Consider the following 21638-nt stretch of genomic DNA (forward strand, 5'->3'; position numbering starts at 1 on the left):
CAATAAAAACTTACCAGAAATGCAAAGAATAAGAAAAAAAAAGACTCAGAACTGGCACGTGGCTTATTGGATAAGGTCACCACCTGCAATGCCAGCATCCATATGGGTACCAATTCATGTCTTAGCTGTTCCTCTTCCAATACAGCTCCCTGTTAACGGCCTAGGAAAAGCAACAGAAGATGGCCCAGCTTCTTGGGGCCTTGCCATCCATGTGGGAAACTTGGAAGAAGCTCCTGGCCTCTGGCTTCAGCCTGGCTCAGCCCTGGCCTTTGCAGCAAACTGGGGAGCTAACAAGCTGATGAAAGACTTCTCTATCTCTCCTTTCTCTCTCTTTGCAACTCTTCCTCTCAAATAAATAAAACAACCTTTTAAAAAATATTCATACTGAAGAGAAAAATCACTCAACGAAAACCAACCCAGAATTGACACAGACATTAGATTATGCATTTTAGACAATGATATCAAACAGATAATAACTGTATTCCATATACTCAAAAAGTTAGAGTCATGGAAGACATAAAAAGACCCAACTGAATTTCTAAAGATTAAATCTATAACATATGTATATATGTAAGATTTGGAGGTAGAATGACTGGATTAAGAATTTCAATAGTAAAACAATAAAGTTTAAGTAAGATGGGAAAAAATTTTGTTTGGGAGCAATATATGAAATAACTAGGAGACATCTCCATCACATATTGGAGATTTAGATCCAGTATAAAATAAGGATTAGAAAGTAATTTCCTTTTTATGAAGGCTTTAAAGGTTTTCATATTCATTCTTTCAACTTTTATTACACAAAAAGTTGAAAATATTTTTAATGGAAAGTAGCATAGATTTTTAAAGTAGCAGTGATCCTAAAGATATCCTAAAAAGAGAACTTAATAGAGTTATTTCTTTCAGTTCCCAAATTATTCGTAATTATTTAAGTATTTCCTTAACCACAATAATACAGTAGTCAAATAAGTATAAATCAAAAACAAACACAAAAATTCAACAACTCCTCTGAAGTATATAGCATCTGTGGAAATAAATGAATGAAACTTAAAATTTCAAAATTTAGAAAAAAAATTCCAAATCTTGAAACCTTGGGCAAGTTACTTAAGAGTTATTTGGAAGACAGAGCTGCAGAGAGAGAAGGAGAGACACAGAAGTCTTTCATCTGCTGGTTCACTCCCCAAATGGCCACAATGACCTGGGTTAGGCCAGGTTGAATCCAGGAGGCAGGAGCTTCATCCGGGTCTTCCACGTGGGTGTAAGGACCCAATGACTAGAGCCATCTTCTGTTGCTTTCCGAGGCACATTAGCAGGAAGATGGAACAAGGTAGAGTAGCCAGTACTCAAACCAGTGCTCATATGGGATGCTGGCACTGCACACTTCAGCTTAACCAGCTTCACCACCGTGCCAGGCCCAGAAAATTACTTTTATTTTTTTAACTTTTATCTAATAAATATAAATTTCCAAAGTACAGCTTATGGATTACAATGGCTTCCCTCCCCATAACTTCCCTCCCACCCACAACCATCCCATCTCCCACTCCCTCTCCCATCCCATTCACATCAAGATTCATTTTCAATGAATATATATATACGGAAGATCAATTTAGTATATATTAAGTAAAGATTTCAACAGTTTGTACCCACACAGAGACACAAAGTGAAAAATACTGTTTGAGTACTAGTTATAGCATTAATTCACATTGGACAACACATTAAGGACACATTAAGTGCACAGTGACAACTGTTGTTGACTTAACAATTGACACTCTTGTTTATGGCATCAGTAATCTCCCGAGGCTCTAGTCATGAGTTGCCAAAGCTATGGAAGCCTTTTGAGTTCACCAACTCCGATCTTATTTAGACAAGGTCATAGTTAAAGTGGAAGTTCTCTCCTCCCTTCAGAGAAAGGTACCTCCTTCTTTGATGGCCTATTCTTTCCACTAGGATCTCACTTGCAGAGATCTTTCATTTAGGATTTTTTTTTTTTTTTGCCAGAGTGTCTTGGCTTTCCATGCCTGAAATACTCTCATGGGCTGTTCAGCCAGATCCGAATGCCTTTAGGGCTGATTCTGAGGCTAGAGTGCTGTTTAGGACATCTACCATTTTAGGAGTCTGCTGTGTATCCCGCTTCCCATGTTGGATCATTCTCTCCCTTTTTAATTCTATCAGTTAGTATTAGCAAGTTACTTTTAACTAGAATCAAAATAAGACAAAGACAAAACCATTAATTTTCACACTAAAACCTACAAAAAATATGAAGAGTAATTATCACTGTACTTACTTAAGGTAAAAATCAATTATTACATCATTAAGAAACTCTCCTTCTTCTAAACACTCCAGATCTTCATTAGTTACTCCTAATCCTCCTTTGGTAGGGGGTGGAGGATATACAATCAATCTTAAAAAAAATAAAGTTAAAAAATACTGATGATATTCACAATTCTAATATCTAAGATATCTCTTAAATGAAATAATAACTACATAGTAGTATTCTATAACTAAAATCAACAGAATAAAAAATATCTGACAACACAAGCAATTATATTTTATCTTATTCTCACATAAGACATTGCTTGAGATGCCACATTCCATGTTGGAGTGCCTGGGTTCAAGTCTTCCTTGTGCTTCCAATTCTAATTTCTTACTAATACACATCCTGGAACCATGATGATGGCTCAAGTAGGTGAGTCCCTGCACCCAGGTAGAGCTCCAGACTCCCGGCTTTGGCCTGGCCCAGGACAGCTGTTGCCAGCATTCAAGGAATGAAACAGCAAATGGAAGACAAGTAACTCTCACTCCCTCTCTCTCTCTTTTAAATGAAAATTTTAAAAAGAAAAGTCAGCAGACAAAATTTATTCTCTCTTCGTGGCCAGTCTACACCAATAGCCAGGCAATAAGGAAATAATATGGGAGCTGGGGAGGTAAGTTTCCTGTAAGAAAGTGCTTACAACATAAACTTAAAAGGAACAAAATGACAGTGAAAAATTAGATCATAACCAGAGAATAATATAGATGACAACTAATTTTTTATGCAACTTCCTTCTGGCACTGTCTCTTAAAATTTTAGAAATAAGACCAGATGTGAATTGCTGGCTATAAACTTTTTTAAATAGACAAGGTGGTACTTGATGAGCTAGTTAACAATGGTGTAAAAGGTACTCCTCCCAGCAGAAGGTTCAAGAACCTAAGAGTCTTCCTGTAAAATAGAGAGTGCTCCCCCATCTGTTGGTTGGAGAGTGCTCCCCCAAATGCCCAGCACAGCTGGGGAGTGGGGAAGACTGAAGCCAGGAGCAAGGAACTCATTCCAATGCTCCCAAAGCGGATGGCAGGAACCTCACGCCTTGAGCTATCACCAGTGCCTCTCAGAATCTGCATCAGCAGGAAGCTAGTAATCAAGAGCCAGAGCTAGGAGTTGAAGCCGGGCTTTCGGACGGGGAATGTGGGTGCCCTAACTGGTGTCTTAAACACCAGACTAAATGCCTAACCCTGAAAATCAAGAATTTGAATGCTAAAATATATTTACCATCTCATTGATTTTTACTTTCTTATGCTTTTAACTACTTTTTTAAAAAGAGAAAAAGAATCACATGGAGGTAGAGAAATAACTTCAAACACACATACTCTATTCTGCCTTACCATCATGAAAAGACATAAAAGATAAAATATGAACAAAGAAGGAACTTATGAAAAAACTCAAAATACCTCAAACCTAGCATACTTTAGTACACAATTTCATTTACCTTACCATATATGCAAATGTAGAATAATCTTCAAAACCATATATTGCTACTCAAGTAAATATTTTCACAAATACCTTATTCACAATAAATATGACATTTTTGGCTTCCTTTTCTATCTTAATGACATAAGATTAAATGCAATGGCACCTACTGCTTACTTAATGAATTTCTTTGCTTATCATCAGTTAAAAACATTACTTCCATTACTAGCCATTAACATGAAACTAAACCCAAAAGCATTTCAAAAGGTAAACATAAAAGCAGCAACATGAGTGAAAACTATGCCCGCCTATTACTAACAGAATATGACACAGTACACACTTCTGAACAGGTCCAGTTTGCCTGACTTCTCGCCATTCTTCATCTGGGTTAGATGTGATGGATAGTGAGTAGCAACCACTACTTTGCTTCTGCACGAAGGTGTAGGTAGGTTTGGTGGCATCTGTATTTGAAGGCTGAGAGAAAACAGCAAAGGAAAATATCTCCTTGTAAATTTATAAATACAAACATATTAAGATTTAAAAGGACAAAGTTAAAAAACCAGACTTATAAGAGAAATCTGTGTTCATTATATATATACACACACACATACACACACACACACTTTTAGAATTTCCATAAAGATATAATCAAACCAAAACACATAGTTTTTCTTGATCTACAGGGGATACATTCCTAGACCCTCAGAGGATGCCTGAAACCATGGAGAGTATCAAATTCTATAATTTAATACTTTTTCCATCCTAATTAAGCAATTAATACGCATAGTGGTAGAGGTTTCTGTAATTTGAGGTGTGACAGCAAAAGTAATACAAATTTCTTTTTCCTGTTCACAGTATCAGGTAGAAGATTCTCAGCAACCCTAACATATCATTTACCTTTCCTTAATAAGTCAAGAACTTCTACCTTTTCACTTAAGAAAGCGTGTTATAACAGGAGACACTGTGCACTTACTTTCCATGTAGGATTCCTGTCCTTAATGTGTTGTACTATGAGAATTAACAGTAAAAATAGTATTCAAACAGTACTTTATGCTTTGTGTGGCTGGGTGGGTGCAAACTGTTGAAATCTTTACTTAGTATATACTAAGGTGATCTTCTGTATATAAAGAGAATTAAAAATGAATCTTGGCTGGTGCCGCAGCTCACTAGGCTAGTCCTCCACCTGCGGCACCGGCACACAGGGTTCTAGCCCCGGTTGGGGCGCCGGATTCTGTCCCAGTTGCTCCTCTTACAGTCCAGCTCTCTGCTGTGGCCCGGGAAGGCAGTGGAGGATGGCCCAGGTCCTTGGGTCCTGCACCCACATGGGAGACCAGGAGGAAGCACCTGGCTCCTGGCTTCGGATCAGCGCAGTGCGCTGGCCGCAACGCGCTAGCCATAGCGGCCACTTGGGGGGTGAACCAACGGAAAAAGGAAGACCTTTCTCTCTGTCTCTCTCACTGTCTAACTCTGCCTGTCAAAAAATAAAATAAAATAAAATTCTTTTAAAAAAATGAATCTTAATGAAGAATGGGATGGGAGAGGGAGTAGGAGATGGGATGGTTTTTGGGTGGGAGGGTGGGTATGGGGAGAAAAACCTCTATAATCCAAAAGTTGTACTTTCGAAATTTATATTTGTTAAATAAAAGTTTTCTGAAAAAAAAGCATGTTATAGCTTTCCTTTGGCATACCCAAATTCCCAGCACAATTCCTCTAACACTTTGGGGTTATTATACAGTAAAATAAGGGTACTTGAAAACAAGCACTGCAATACAGCAACAGTGCATTTGATAACTAAAACAATTAAGTGGCTAACAAGTGGGTAGTATATATAGTATAGATACACAGGACAAAGGAACAATTCATATTCCAGGAAGGACAAAGCTGGATAATACACGATCTTATCACATTAGTCAGAAAAGCACGAAATTTAAAACTCAAATGATTAATGTTTGGAATTTTCAACTCAATCGTTTCAGATCATGGCTGACCATTTATAACTGAAACTGTAAAAAGAAGAATAATGGATAAGGGGGTGGAGAATATTATAGTACTTATGATTAAAACATATTGTGTATACATTGATCAAAGTTTAAAGTGAAATGCTACTTCCAGAAATGAGCTCTATAATCAAGAATTTTGCAGGACTGGCAATGTGGCACAGTAGGCTAAGCCTTGCCTTGGGTACCAGCATCCCATGTGGATGAAGGTTCTAGTCTCGGCTGCTCCTCTTCTGATCTAGTTCTCTGCCTATGGCCTGGGAAGGCAATGGAAGATTGCACAAGGGCTTGTGCCCCTGCACTCATGTGAGAGACCCAGAAGATCCTGGCCCCCAGCTTCGGATTGGCCTGGCTCCGGCCATTGCAGCCGTTTAGGAAGTAAACCAGTGGATGGAAGATCTTTCTCTCTGTCTCTCCCTCTCACTGCCTGTAGCTCTACCTCTCAAGAAAATAAATAAAATCTTAAAAAAGAAAAAAATAATTTTGTAGTTCATAATAATCAAAACAGGTGACAGAAAGTAGGAAAAAATGAAATTTAAAATTAACAGTCTTAGTTTATAATATAAACTGATACTCATTAAAATGAAAAAGATACCAACTTGTATACACAATATAATTATAGGGCAAAATTTTTATAATATTATGCTAAACAAAGATAGTAATGAAGTCTTGTGCCTCATTTTACACTGATGTAGATTTGTTTTTTAAATTTTACTTAAGGTATACAAATTTCATGTATTTCATGTACACAGATTTAGAAACATAGTGATACTTCCCATCCTACCCTCCCTCTTACCTACACTCCCACCTTTCCACATTTTTCCTAATTTCTCTCTTAATTTTTACAATGATCTAATTTCAGTTTACTTTATACTCATTAGATTAACCCTACACTATGTAAACAGTTCAACAAATAATAAGAAGAAAAATACAGTTTCACAACAGCAGTAGAGGCAAGGGCTATGAACAATCATTGAATCTCAAAATGCCAATTTCATTCCTTTACATTATATTTTTTATACTCTATTAGTTACCACAGATTAGGAAAATATATGGTATTTGTCTTTTTGGAATTGGCTTATTTCACTAAGTATAATTGTTTCCAGCTGCCTCTACTTTGTTGTAAGAGACAGGATTTTATTATTTCTTATGGCTGAGTAGAACTAATATAGCTTTCTTTTTTCATTTATTTATTTATTTATTTATTTATTTATTTATTTATTTATTTATTTTGACAGGCAGAGTTAGACAGTGAGAGAGAGAGAGACAGAGAAAAAGGTCTTCCTTTACCCCACAATGGCCGCTGCACCCTGCGGCTGGTGCACCACGCTGATCCGAAGCCAGGAGCCAGGTGCTTCTCCTGGTCTCCCATGCAGGTGCAGGGCCCAAGCACTTGGGCCATCCTCCACTGCACTCCCCGACCACAGCAGAGAGCTGGGCTGGAAGACGAGAAACCAGGACAGCATCCGGCACCCCGACCAGGACTAGAACCCAGTGTGCCAGCACCGCAAGGCGGAGGATTAGCCTATTGAGCCACAGTGCTGGCCTAATATAGCTTTGTAAAAGCTTTTAAGTAAAAGGTTAGCTCCAGATCAAACCTGTGTGCGTATACTCATATGTGAATTTGTGTATATGCCATAGTTACTTAATAAACAACTTTCTTTCTAGAAGTTTTTGGCAGAGATACACAAACTACATGTAAATAATTATCAATTCATAAAAAGAAGCATAATATGTATCTAATTTACTATTGTTTCAAGATAATTTTATAGACTTATAGAAGAATTGCAATTAAAAAAAACCTCAAATTCCCCTAATCTTAATATTACATATAACCATGGTACAATTATCAAAACTAAGAAATTAACATCAATAGAATACCATTAACAGAATTCAGTCTTTAGTATGATTTAACTTGTTTTTCCACCAATACCCTTTTTCTGATTCAGGATTCTCCAACTCCTGTCTTTTCTTGTCTTTCATGACCTTAATACTGCTTAAGAATATTAGTTGATTATTTTGTAGCTGCGTTTGTCTCACTTTTCTCATGATTAAGCTGAAGTCATACACTATTGGGAAGAATACCATAGAAATAATGTGCCCTTATCCATGCATGGTATCAAGGGGTACATTATGCTGACTAGTCTTAGTACCAATGGTGGTAACGTTGATCAGTTAGTTACGGTAATGTCTGCTAGGCTTTTCCATTGAAGAGTTACTACTTTTATCTTTGTAATTAATAAATATTTTGAGCAACAGACTTCAAGATTATGCATATATCCTTGTTTCTCCTCAAATTTTCAGCCATTGAATTTAGTGTCCATCAGTGGACCTTACCCACAAGAATCATAAAAACAAGATGAGAATCATTTATTCAAAATGTTTAGGACAAGAAGTGTTTCAGATTTTGGAGATTTTTGGATTTTGTAATATTTTAATAGACTTTAAAACTTGAGCATCGCCGGCGCCACGGCTCACTAGGCTAATCCTCTGCCTTGCGGCGCCGGCACACCGGGTTCTAGTCCCGGTCGGAGCGCCCGCCGTATTCTGTCCTGGTTGCCCCCCTTCCAGGCCAGCTCTCTGCTGTGGCCAGGGAGTGCAGTGGAGGATGGCCCAAGTGCTTGGGCCCTGCACCCCATGGGAGACCAGGAGAAGCACCTGGCTCCTGCCATCGGATCAGCGCAGTGCGCCGGCCGCAGCGCGCCAGCCGCGGCAGCCATTGGAGGGTGAACCAACAGCAAAAGGAAGACCTTTCTCTCTGTCTCTCTCTCTCTCACTGTCCACTCTGCCTGTAAAAAAATTAAAAAAAAAAAAAAAAAAAAAAACTTGAGCATCCCTAGTCCAAAAATTCAAACTCCAAACTGCAAAGCATTTGTATTGTATTTCTGTTGTATTGTGTTCTAGTCGTGTTCATCATTCCTTTTTAAAGATTATTTATTTATTTATTTATTTATTTGAAAGACAGAGTTACGGGGGTGGGGGAGTGGGTTAAGGGTGAGAAGACAGAGAGAGAGATCTTCCACCCATCTACTGGTTCACTCCACAAATGGCTGCAACAGTAGAGGCTGGTCCAGGCCAAAGCCAGGAACCAGGAGCTTTTTCCAGGTCTCCCATTTGGGTGCAGGGGCCCAAGCACTTGGGTCATCTTCCACTGCTTTCCCAGGAGCATTAGCAGGGAGCTGGATCAGAAGTGGAGCAACTGAAACTTGAACCAGCACCCATATGGAATGCTGGCATTGCAGGCAATGGCTTTACCTGCTATACCAAAATGTTGGCCCCTAGAAGTAGTTTTATATATTAGTGCCTTTTATTTAATTAATTAGATCCCTTTTTTAATGAAGAATTGTCCCTTAAGTACCATTTATTATTTATTCACTCATTCAGTAACTCAATTATCTATCTGTACCAATATAGAATCTTCAATATTTATTTTATTCTTGCATTATATTCATATGTTTCTATTATTAATTTTGTTCATCTTTGTCACTAGAGTTATTTCGAGTTAGTTTCTGTGTTCTTTTGGAAAAACACAGCATTATTATATCAGCCTAATATCAGTGAAAGATTTACTTTCCCACCCCCTCCTAAATTTATTAACCATATGCTAACCTGGGATACTGATTTCATCTTCATTGCCTCGGTAGCAGCAGCAGGTAAAGAACAAGTTGAAGCACAATAATAATGAATAAAAGAACTTTCTTTTGAAGAGAGATTCTGAAACAAAGGAAGTGCCTGAACCCAAGACAATGGATAAGAAAGCTCTACTTCTCCATTGGTTGTACTAATTTCTGTCATAATATCTTTCAGTTGCAATTCTTCTTTTTGTGAAATAGGATTGTGTATTTCAAGGAAAATGAATTCACTGGATTTTGCTATGGAAAAAAAGAAACAATTTTTAATCAATAAACTTCTCACGATTATAATTAAAATAATCTAATCATCATTAACAGTAAGGTTGGCAGATAACCTATCAAAGTATTTTGTATGTTAGGTAATAACCCAGGCAAATTAAAATCCCCAGATAAGCCATTAATAACCTAGAGCCCAAGCTCACAATTTTTAGACACCTGTTTACTACACTAGAATGGAAACTTCACAGGTTGTTCACTGCTATTTCTCCCGTGTGCAGCATTTAGTAAGCGCTAGAAAATACTGTTTTTTGTTTGTTTGTTTGTTTGTTTGACAGGCAGAGTTAGACAGTGAGAAGGACAGACAGAGAGAAAGGTCTTCCTTCCGTTGGTTTACCCCCAAAATGGACGCTATGGCCAGTGCTGCGTGGATCTGAAGCCAGGAGCCAGGTGCTTCCTCCTGGTTTCCCATGCCGGTGCAGGGCCCAAGCACTTGGGCCATCCTCCACTGCCTGACCGGGCTACTGGAAGAGGAGCAACTGGACAGAATCCGGTACCCTAACCGGGACTAGAACCCAGGATGCAGGTGCCGCAGGCGGAGGATTAGCCTAGTGAGCCACGGTGCCAGCCTAGAAAACACTGTTGATAAATGTTATGAATAAATGAAAATTCAGCAATTACTTTTCTCTAGTCTCCTCCATAAATCAAATGTATCAAATAAAGTATTTCAATTAAAATGCCTCTTTTATTTTTTTTCACCCACCATCTCAGCCATACTCTCAAAAAACATTCTCTCTGGGCAGGTGTTGTGGCATAGCAGGTAAAGCCACCACCTGCAGTACCAAAATCCCATATGGATGCCAGTTCAAATCCTGGCTGCTCCATCTCCAATCCACCTCCCTGCTAATACGTCTGGGAAAGCAGTGGAAGATGGTCCAGCTATTGTGGCCATTTGAAGAGTGAAAAAGCAGATGGAAGATTCTCTCTCTCTTTCTCTTTCTCTCTTCTCCCTCCCATCCTCCCTCCCTGTCCCTCTGCCTCTCTGCAATTCTGCCTTTCAAATAAATAAATAAATCTTTTAAAAAAATTATTTCTCCTTACAATGAGTATATAAGTGACTCTTTATATTCCCCCCTACTCTTTGCTATTAAATCATGATTTTTTCCACTGAAAGTAATTACAAGAAAAGAAGGTATAAAATTAATTTACTATGTAACATTTTTAATATGTAAGAGAATGGGGGAAGAAGGTAAAAATATCAAAGAGGTAAGAAAGAATCTTACTAAACTGATTTACCCAGTTCTAAAATAGATTCCTTTAAGAAGCTAGAAACTCGTGCACCAGCATTGTGGCATAGTAGGTAAAGAGACCGCCTGTGACTGACATCCTATATGGGCAATGGTTCAGGTCCCAGATGCTCCATTTCAAATCCAGCTCCCTGATGATGACCTGGAAAAGCAGCAAAAGATGGCCCGAGTACTTGGGTCCCTGCCACCCATGTGGGAGTCCCAGATGAAATTCCTGGCTCCTGGCTTCAGCATGCCCCAGCCTTTGCTGTTGCAGTCATCTGGGGAGTGAACCAGCAGATGGAAGATCACCCTGTCTGTCTGTCTCCCCCTCTCTCTGTAACTCTTTCAAATAAATAAATCTTTAAAAAAAAAAAAAAACATTAAAAAGAAGTTAGAAACTAAAATAGGTGGGAAATACTTCAAGATGCATATATGCAGAAACATCTTATGGGTACATGCAGAAAAGTATTCAATGAGTCTTACAAGTAATGATACATAAGTAAGCTGATTTTTTTTAGAAACTAAAGAAAATGGTAAAGGTAAAGATTTCTAGATTTTATTTCACTTTACCACCAATTAACTCTGTCACGGTTGATTAGGAAAGAAAGGTAAGTTACTCATAAGAAAGGTAGCCAGGGATGCTGACAAGTGAATTAAACATGAGGTATCTCTCTTTAGTTTTGTTTTAAGAACACAGGAGCTTTTTTGTTTCCAAGGTAAACAACATTTAAGATTTTTTAAACAACATTTATTATAGAAGATAATTTCACTCCATTGAATAAAATTACCAGGAAAAACTGTAGGAATTGATGAAATAATTTATCTTATATGAGAGTACTTCATAAAAAGGAAATTAAAAGGTAAGTTTATTTTGGTGCAAGAAATTTTTGGAAATACATGCAGTTTTCTCATACTATATATTTGCATGAGCTTTCCTAAGATATACAATATAATGTTAAGGGATAAAATTATTTTTAACTCAATGAAATAATTATACTGTTAAGTTATTTTAGACACAAACTACTTTATTTTTTAGACATATCAGGTTATCCTGAAATTTAGAAATCATTTTATACTCACATTGCTGGCTTAATATAGAATTTTCTAACTGGGTCTGAATTTCTTGAAGGTAATCTGAAGAGACCCAGAGGAAAAGGATAGCATGATTCCTTTTACTGTGGTCCTCATCCTTACTTTTCCACAATCCAAACCTCTTTAAATGTCTGGTATCCACTAGCAATGAAACCTCATTCAGGGACACTGAAACAAAAGATAGCAATTTAAAAATCAATCTACTAAATGTACTTAAGAATACATTTCTTATGTACTATATGACACTTCTTAATATTCTATAGCTTTCTAAAAGAATTATATGCAAAATTTTTCAAAGATATATTTCCAATGAACTTCACTAATTTAGCTGAAATAGCCCAAGCAACATCATTACAGCTTTAAAAAATCACATTACAAATTAGGAAGAGCTAAATAACTATTAAAGAGATTTAGTCTCTCACTATATGATTTCAATTCTATACAGAAAAGGAAAACGTGAGATGAAATTTTCATAACATAGAAACCTTGTCCAGCGAGATTTGTCCACGGGAATTCTGCTAGCAAACGGGGGTGGAGATTGGGGGAATGGGATGACTATCAATGCAGAAAACTAAGCATAAAATTTAGGAGAAAATTATATATTTATAGTTCTTCTTACTCATCTTGGTCAATAATATAAACCAAGGCTCAAAATACTGTCAAAGGCCAATTTCTTCCCATCTTTCTTCTTGCAAAACATCTTAATTCCAGAATAAAGATACACCACTACTGAAATCTACCAACAACAGATGCTGGTGAGGATGTGGGGAAAAATGGATGCTAACCCACTGTTGATGGGAATGCAAACAGGTAAAGCCACTATGGAAGTCAGCTTGGATATTCCTCAGAAACCTGAATATAACCCTACCATACAACCCAGCCATCACACTCCTTGGAATTTACCCAAAAGAAATTAAACTGGCAAATAAAAGAGTTGTCTGCACCTCAATGTCTACTGCAGCTCAATTCACAATAGCGAAGACATGGAATCAACCTAAATGTCCATCAACAGAAGACTGGATAAAGAAATTATGGCACATGTGCTCTATAGAATACTATACAGCAGTCAAAAACAATGAAATCCGGTCATTTGCAACAAAATGGAGGAATCTGGAAAACATCATGCTGAGTGAAATAAGCAAGTCCCAAAGAGATAAATATCATATGTTCTCCCTGGTCGGTGACAACTAACTGAGCACCTAAAAAGGAAACCTACTGAAGTGAAATGGACACTATGAGAAACAATGACTTGATCAGCCCTTGTCCTGACTGTCGAGGAACAACTTACTATTTTATTCCTTTTAGTATTTATTTTGTTCTACTTAATACCATTGGTTGAACTCTTTAATTAACACACAATTATTCTAAGGTGTTTAAACTTAACTGAAAAGTGATCTCTGTTAAATATAGGAGTGGGAATAAGAGAGGGAGGAGATGTACAGTTCGGCACATGCTCACTTGACTTACCCTAATGGTAGAGTTAGAAACGAGCCAGGGAATTCCAATTCAATCCCATCAAGGTGGCATGTACCAATGCCATCTTACTAGTCCAAGTGATCAATTTCAGTTCATAATTGATCATAATTATAGGACTAAGAGTCAAAGGGATCACAAATAAGACTAGTGTCTGCTAATACTAACTGATAAAATTAAAAAGGAGAGAACAATCCAACATGGGAAGTGGGATACACAGCAGACTCCTAGAATGGCAGATGTCCTAAACAGCACTCTGGCCTCAGAATCAGCCCTTAAGGCATTCAGATCTGGCTGAACAGCCCATGAGAGTATTACAGGCATGGAAAGCCATGACACTCTGAAAAAAAAAAAAAACTAAATGAAATATCTCTCTTAGTGGGATCCCAGTGGAAAGAACAGGCCATCAAAGAAGGAGGTACCTTTCTCTGAAGGGAGGAGAGAACTTCCACTTTGACTATGACCTTGTCTACATAAGATCGGAGTTGGTGAACTAAAGAGGCTTCAATAGCCTTGGCAGCTCATGACAAGAGCCTAGGGTAATTACCCTATACCATAAATAAGAGTGTCAATTATTAAATCAACAACAGGTGTCACTGTGCACCTACTCCCAATGTAGGATCTCTGTCCTTAATGCATTATACTATGTGAATTAATGGTATAACTAGTACTCAAACAGTATTTTTCACATTGTGTTTCTGTGTGGGTGAAAACTGTTGAAATCATTACTTAGTATATACTAAATTGATCTTCTGTATATAAAGAAAATTGAAAATGAATCTTGATGTGAATGGGATGGGAGAGGGAGTGGGAGATGGGATGGTTGCGGGTGGGAGGGAGGTTATGGGGGGGAAAGCTGCTATAATCCAAAAGTTATACTTTGTTAATTTATATTAATTAAATAAAAGTTAAAAAAAAAGAAAATTTTCCTCAGGACATCAAACACACATACACACACACACACACACACACACAAATATTCTCAAAAATAACATGAGGTTCAGAATGGTCTAAGATACTTCTTTTTTTAAATTTTTCCATTTCCATGTCTCCAAATTTCTAACTAATTGCTCTAAATTCTCAGTCTTTCTCTCTCATTGAGCTAAAGGAAACTCCCCTGACAATTTTTTTTTCTTTTTTAATTCAAAAAAATAAAGATAACAAGTATAGGTGCAAGTGTTATGCTTAGCAGTTAAGACTCACATTAAGACACCACAGCCCATATCAGAGTACATATGTGTGATGCCCAGCTCTGGTGCCAGATTTCCAACTTCCTGTTAATGAAGACCCTGTGAGGCAGTAATGATGACTCAAGTAACTGGGTTCCCATAACCCATGTAGGAAACCTGGGTTGAGTTTCTGGATCCTGGCTTCAGGCCTTCCCAGCCTTAACCATTGTGGGTATCTGAGGAGTGAATCAGCAGATGGGGGCTGTGTGCATGTATCTGTGTATGTGTGGGTATGCGTGACCCAAATAAATTTTTAGAAATTTTAGAAAACTAAAAGGAAAGAAGGAAAAGTAATTTAGTAGTATTCCTGCTGCATTAACTCCTGAGATCTTGACACTCAAAGTGTAGGCGTCAGGCTATGGCATTAGTGTGACCTGGGAGCTTGTCAGAAATGCTGAGTATCAGGCTCCACCCCCTCTATCTACTGAATCACAATATCAGTTTAATAGCCACACACACTTCTGAGTAATTTATATGAATATTAAAGTCTGGAAGTATTTTACAATGAGCAAATACCAGCATATTAACCATTAATCTTAATGTTTCCACAACAACCATTCTATTCCCCATTCTAAAAGCTATCACTAAAACTGGCAGCAAAAACAGATCAAATTGTAGAAATTAGAGGTGAAGACTCTAGAAAAACTGCTCAATATTTCTTCCTCATGCACCCACCTCTCAGCTCTACAGGTACATTTGAAACTATTTCTGTGAAACCTACAGAATACTACTAAATCTAACTGTCCTGCATTTTCTTTAGAAGGACTGCTTTCTCTTTTATGGAAGATTGGGGCTGGAAGTCAGATTTAACATGCTCCTGAGAAAAATGTACACCTTACCAAATTTACCCCCAATATGTAGTTCATTATGTTCCAGGGATATGGCAGATAGTGATAGTAGGAGTTGCCTACTCACTTTTCCATTCCTTCTTTCTTAGTAAAAGAATCCTACTTGTACGTAGGGAAGCAAGATTTCCAGCATTTAAATACTTTATTTTCCAGATTTCTCTTCAAATAGGCATGCAGTCATATGACTATGTTAGCTAATAAAATGTAAAGAGGTCAAGTGTCACGCACATCCAAAAAGGCTCCTTAAAAGGGGAACACACAGGTAACACGTGCTCTACCTTTTTTAAGCATTTCCCCCTTCTTCTTGCTCCCTGCCTGAAACACTGATAATGAACTATGAGCAACATAGTTGGCCATGAGCCAAATGTGAGGATGAAAGTTATGTGTCAAGGATCATACAGTAGAAAGGGAAAAGAGTTTGAGCCCGTGATGACCAAAGAAACACTGATTGATTCAGTCTATCTCTGGATTTCTTCTATATGAAAGAAAAATATCTTCTTTAAGACACTAAGAAACACAAATAATAGCTAATATAAACATGAATAAATCAATTTGCCTTCAATTGCAAGAGAAAAAAGTGAACATTTAGAGGCCTGGGTCCACAGCTATAAAACTTTTTATAGGTATGCCTTGTTTTAAAAAGATTTTTACATATTGAAATTTAGTGTCGTCAAGATATGGCCAAGAAAACTAATATTTTCCTCTTCCATTATAAAACTACAAGCCTACTACAATGAAAAAGAGTAATTTTTCCACAATTTGTAATTAAAGCTATCTTTTAAAAATCAGTGCTGGGGGGAAGGGGAGTGAAGCGCATGTGCAACATCAGCATACTGTATCTAAAGTGCAGGTTTGAGACCCATGTGCTCTGCTTCTGATCCAATTACTTGCTGAAGTGTCTGGTAAAGCAGAAAAAGATGGCCTCTGCCACCCACATGGGTTACCAGGATGGAGTTCCAGACTCCTGGCTTGGGGCCACTGCCATTGCAGCCATTTGGGGTGTGAATCAGCAGATGGAAAATCTTTCTCTCTCTGTCTTTTCCTCTCTCTGCTTTCCGAATAAACAAAATATATATTTTTTTAAATCATTAGGGGGCCAGCACTGTGGTGTAGCGGGTAAAGCCACCACCTGAAGTGCCAGCATCCCTTATGGGTGCTGGTTCAAGTACTGGCTGTTCCACTTCCAATCCAGCTCTGCTATGGCCTGGGAAAGCAGTGGAAGGTGGCCCAAGTCCCTGGGCCCATGCACCTTCATGGGAGACCCAGAAGAAGCTCCTGGCTCCTGGCTTCAAATCGGCATAGCTCTGGTCATTGCAGCTAATCGGAGAGTGAACCAGCGGAAGGAAGACCTCCCTCTCTGCCTTTCCTTCTCTCTCTGAGTAACTCTTTCAAATAAATAAATAAATCTTTTTAAAAAATCAGGGTCATCTACTTAAATGTTTAAAAAAATCATTGGGAATAGAAAAATTATAACATAAGCAATATTTTAAACAAAGTACAAATACTAATTATGAAAATGTAAATTATTGGGGCTGGCGCTGTGGTACAGCAGGTTAAAGCCCTGGCCTGAAGCACCGGCATCCCATATGTGCGCCAGTTCGAGACCCAGTTACTCCACTTTCAATCAAGCTCTCTGCTATGGCCTGGAAAAGCAGTAGAAGATGGCCCAAGTCCTTGGACCCCTGCACCCACGTGGGAGACCTGGAAGAAGCTCCTGCCTCCTGGCTTTGGATTGGCGCAGCTCTGGCCATTGCAGCCAACTGGGGAGTGAACCACCAGATGGAAGACCTTTCTCTCTCTGTGTTTCCTCTGCCTCTCCTCTCTCTGTGTAACTCTGACGTTCAAATAAATAAATAAAAATCTTAAAAAAAAAAGAAAATATAAAATACAATTTTGATGCTTGTTCAACAATAATTTGAGAAGTAGCTCTCTCCCTCTTACCCAGATCTTTACAGATTGTAGCAATATCTTTTCTGAAATTATTATTTTATTTTAAAATCACATGTCTTTATTTGCTTCTTTTTTTAAAGATTTATTTTATTTATTTGAAAGGTAAAGGTACAGAGAAAAAAAGGGAGAAACAGAGAGAGATCTTCCATCTGCTGGTTCACTCCCCAAAGGGCCACAATAGCCAGGGCTTGGCCAGGCAGAAGCCAGGGGCCAGGAGCTCCATCTGGGTCTTACATATGTGTGCTAAGGACCAAGTACTTGGGCCATCTTCCACTGCTTTCCCAGGTGTATTAGCAGAGAGCTGGATTGGAGGTGGAGCAGCCAGGACTCGAATCAGTGCCCATATGGGATGTTGGAGTTGCAGATGGTAGCTTAACCAGTTACACCAAAATGCCAACCCTTATTTGTTTCTTCTAAATAGCTATGGTAGAAATTTATTAAAATTTCCTAATAAAGACTATCAACATATTTATTATATACCTTATATTTTTACACCTCCTAGATGATAATCCAATTATTAGGTTCATTATCATAACATGTACTTCTGGATTCTGTACATGAAGTATCAGTGGGATTCAAGTAAAGTTACTTTGAGCACATCGTTAATCTTGCAATAGAAGCTTCTTGTTCCCTAGTTCATAAGTGAAGTTCTATTTGTACGCATTCATTTTATATTTCATACTCTAGAGAGATTATTCACTATTATTTATGATTTAGTTTTCTCAGAGTCATTATTTATTCTGAAAGGTTTTTAGTTCAAGAAAGAATAAGAAAATATCCTGAGTCCCAATAAGTTTCAGGTACATTTTTCAGTCTACTTTACCTTACTCAGATAAAAAATGGCATAAAAATGGGTAATACTCTGCAAAAACATCTTACATGTTTTTAATACTAGAATATTTCCTACTACTTCTTTCCTTATAATTCCTATTTTCATCCAATTTATAAATGCCAAAAATATTCTTATGTAAAAACTTCTGTTAATCCCAAGAATTCAGTCCATTAATAGTATTTAATTTATAGCCATTAAACCGAAGTAATTATTTTCAGTATTGTAGAATATTTAACTCCCTTAAGGAGCTACTAAAAATGTTAAGTGAAAAAGAAACACATATTAAACTGTTACTTTTACTTAAATTCAATACTGAAAAATATATGGAAAACTGGCTGCAAAACAACTTCAGAATTTTTCTAACCATTATATAATCAAAATTACAGTGAAAAGGGAAGGTCATAAGACAGCTTACCTTGAAATGGGATCTTAATATACTTTGTTGTAAACTAAAGAAAAAATAAAGGCAAAGAAAAAAGAGTTACCACTGAAACATTCAAATTTTTAAATATTTCTTTTTCAAATCACAGTATTCAGTCTACACTAAAAGTGCTCAATCCCTTTTATCAACAAATCAACAAAATGTTACGATAAAGACTTCATTTTATGAAAATTTAAGAACCCAATGAGCCAGCACCGCAGCTCACTAGGCTAATCCTCTGCCTGTGGCACCGGCACCCCAGGTTCTAGTCCTGGTCGGGGCGCCGGATTCTTCCCCGGTTGCTCCTCTTCCAGTCCATCTCTCTGCTGTGGCCCGGGAGGGCAGTGGAGGATGGCCCAGGTCTCTGGGCCCTGCGCCCGCATGGGACACCAGGAGGAAGCACCTGTCTCCTGGCTTTGGATTGGCGCAGTACACCGGCCACAGCACGCTGGCCGTAGCAGTCACTTGGTGGGTGAACCAACAGAAAAAGGAAGACCTTTCTCAATCTCTCTCACTGTCTAACTCTGCCTGTAAAAAAAAAAAAAAAAAAAAAAAAAAAAAAGAAGAGGAAGAGGAAGAAGAAGAAGAAGAACCCAATGAAGGGTAGGTGTTTGATCTTAAGACACCTGCGTCCCACCTCAGAATACCTAGGTTAGATTATTGGCTCCAATTTCTGACACAAACTTCCTGCTAATGCAGACCCTGGGAGGTTGTGGTGATGGCTCAAGTAATCGGGCTCCTGTCACTCAAATGAGAGATCTGGATTGTTCTCAGCTCCTGGTTCCAGTCACAGTCTGTCTCCAGCCCTGGCCATTGCAGGCATTTGGGGAGTAAATCAGTTATGGGAGCTCTCTCTCTCTCTCTCTGTCCCTCTCTCTCTCTCTCTCTCTCTCTCTCTGTGTGTGTGTGTGTGGTGTGTGTATGTATGTTTTTCTCTCAAATTAAAAATATCACTAAAAAAAAATAAAATCCTGTGTAACTGAATTCTGAATATGGGGAGAGGGACTAAGATGGCAGAATAGGGAGGGAGCTTCCTGCTCTAGTCTAGAAGATAGTTTTAAAAAAGTGGAGAGAGTGCAGTCTGAGAGAAGAGGAAGATTAAAAATGGCAGAGGAAAATCCACATAAAGTAAAGGGACACTGTGGACCTATTTGGAGGGTGTGGACACACACAACTCAGGACCCCAGCACCCGAGAACTTCAACACAAGCTCCGGAGTGAAGTGAGACAGGAGGCTGGATGATCCTGTTTGTGGGAGGCTTATATGCCAGGACTGTGAAAACACTGAGGCTGTGTGGGAGGGTTCAGGGTGTGGCCAGGACTTTCATCAGAGCCAACAGGCAAGAAAAAGAAACTAAGGAGATAAAAATGGAAAGGAGGAAATCAAATTATCCCTATCTTCAGATGACATGATTTTATTTATAGGGGATCCAAAGAATTCCACTAAGAGACTATTGGAACAAAAAGAAGAGTTTGGTAATATGGCATGATATAAAATCAACACAAAAATCAACAGTTTTTGTATACACAGACAATGCAACAGCTGAGAAAGAACTTCCAAGATCAATCCCATTCACAATAGGGACAAAAAAATCAAATACCTTGGAATAAATTTAACTGAGGATATCAAAAATTTCTACAATGAGAATTACAAAACATTAAAGGAAGAAATAGAAGAATATAACAAAAAATGAAAAAATTTTCCATGTTCATGGATTAGAAGAATCAATATCATCAAAACAGAAAGAAATTTACAGATTCAATATAATACCAATCAAAATACCAAGGATATTCTTCTCAAATATAGAAAAAAAAATGATGCTAAAATTCATAAGGAAACTCAGGAAACCCAGAATAGCTAAAACAATCTTATATAAGAAAAAGCTGGAGATATCACAATACCAGATTTCAAGATATAGTACAGGGCAGCTGTATCAAAAAAGCCTGGTACTGGTACAAAAGTAGATGGATAGACCAATGGAACAAAATTGAAATACCAGAAATCAATCTAAACATGTACAACCAACTTATCTTTCAAAAAAGAGCTAAAATCAATCCCTGGAGCAAGGACAGTCTCTTAAACAAATGGTGCTTGAAAAACTGGATTACCACATGCAGGAGTATGAAACAAGACCCCTCCTGGTGCCAGCACCGTGGCGCAGTAGGTTAATACTCCACCTGAGGTACCAGCATCACATATGGGTGCCAGTTCTAGTCCCAGCTGCCCCTCTTCCAATCCAGCTCCCTGCTATGGCCTGGGAAAGCAGCAGAAGATGGCCCAAGTGGTTGAGCCCCTGTACCCAAATGAGAGACCAGGAAGAAACACCTGGCTCCTGGCTTCGAATCGGCACAGCTCCAACCATTGCAGCCATCTGGGGTGTGAACCAATGGAATGAAGACCTTTCTCTCTATCTCTCCCTCTCACTGTAACTCTTTCTCCCAAATTAATTAATTAATTAATTTAAAAAAAAAAAAAACCTGAGCCCATGGCTCAGGACTCCAGCTGCCAAGTCTATGCACCAGCGCTGGAAAGAGAGGTGAAGCGAAACCACAGTAGAAAGAGACACTGGCAGTAAAGCAGCAGGAAGAGCCTAGAGGGAAGGAGGCTTGAAAAGAAAGTACACCAGCCTAATTAGAGGAGAGGAAAAAACAAATAAAAGAGACTGGTATGGACATGATTCTCTCTCTTGACTCACCTTAAAGGTGAGCAAGACAAAAAAGCAGGTGCCATTTTGGACATATGTAACAGCTGCACCAGCTCAGAGCTGTGCCCGCCCTCAGCCAAGCAGAAAAACCTGACTCTGGAGGGGAGAAATAACAGGAGGTTAAGACCTAGTGCATGTATAGAACTTATGAACTGGGACTGTGGGAAAAAAAAAATCTGAGGGTGTGTGGAAGAACTCACGGTGTGGCTGAGACATAAGTAGTCTTGGTGGGAG

The 21638-nt window shown here is 38.3% G+C and overlaps 1 protein-coding gene across 45 annotated transcripts in view; it reads right to left on the reverse strand.

Moving 5' to 3' along the window:
- The window catches only part of SENP7 (SUMO specific peptidase 7), a 197523-nt gene that overhangs the window by 15091 nt on the left and 160794 nt on the right, over positions 1–21638 (reverse strand). For 36 of the 45 annotated variants that reach the window (XM_051819121.3, XM_051819122.3, XM_051819113.3 and 33 more), the window contains 5 exons: positions 18695–18728; positions 11936–12115; positions 9328–9590; positions 4062–4195; positions 2282–2398 (listed from right to left, as the gene is read on the reverse strand). In XM_051819121.3, coding sequence (XP_051675081.3) covers positions 2282–2398; positions 4062–4195; positions 9328–9590; positions 11936–12115; positions 18695–18728 — 728 coding nt within the window. Of the gene's footprint in view, positions 1–2281; positions 2399–4061; positions 4196–9327; positions 9591–11935; positions 12116–18694; positions 18729–21638 lie in introns of those variants that run through there. The other 9 variants (XM_070072017.2, XM_070072012.2, XM_070072018.2 and 6 more) reach the window with 2 other exon arrangements.

This window comes from Oryctolagus cuniculus, chromosome 4, assembly GCF_051225735.1.
Source record: "Oryctolagus cuniculus isolate XC-2025 breed Fujian yellow rabbit chromosome 4, ASM5122573v1, whole genome shotgun sequence".
In the NCBI taxonomy this organism is placed as follows: domain Eukaryota; kingdom Metazoa; phylum Chordata; class Mammalia; order Lagomorpha; family Leporidae; genus Oryctolagus; species Oryctolagus cuniculus.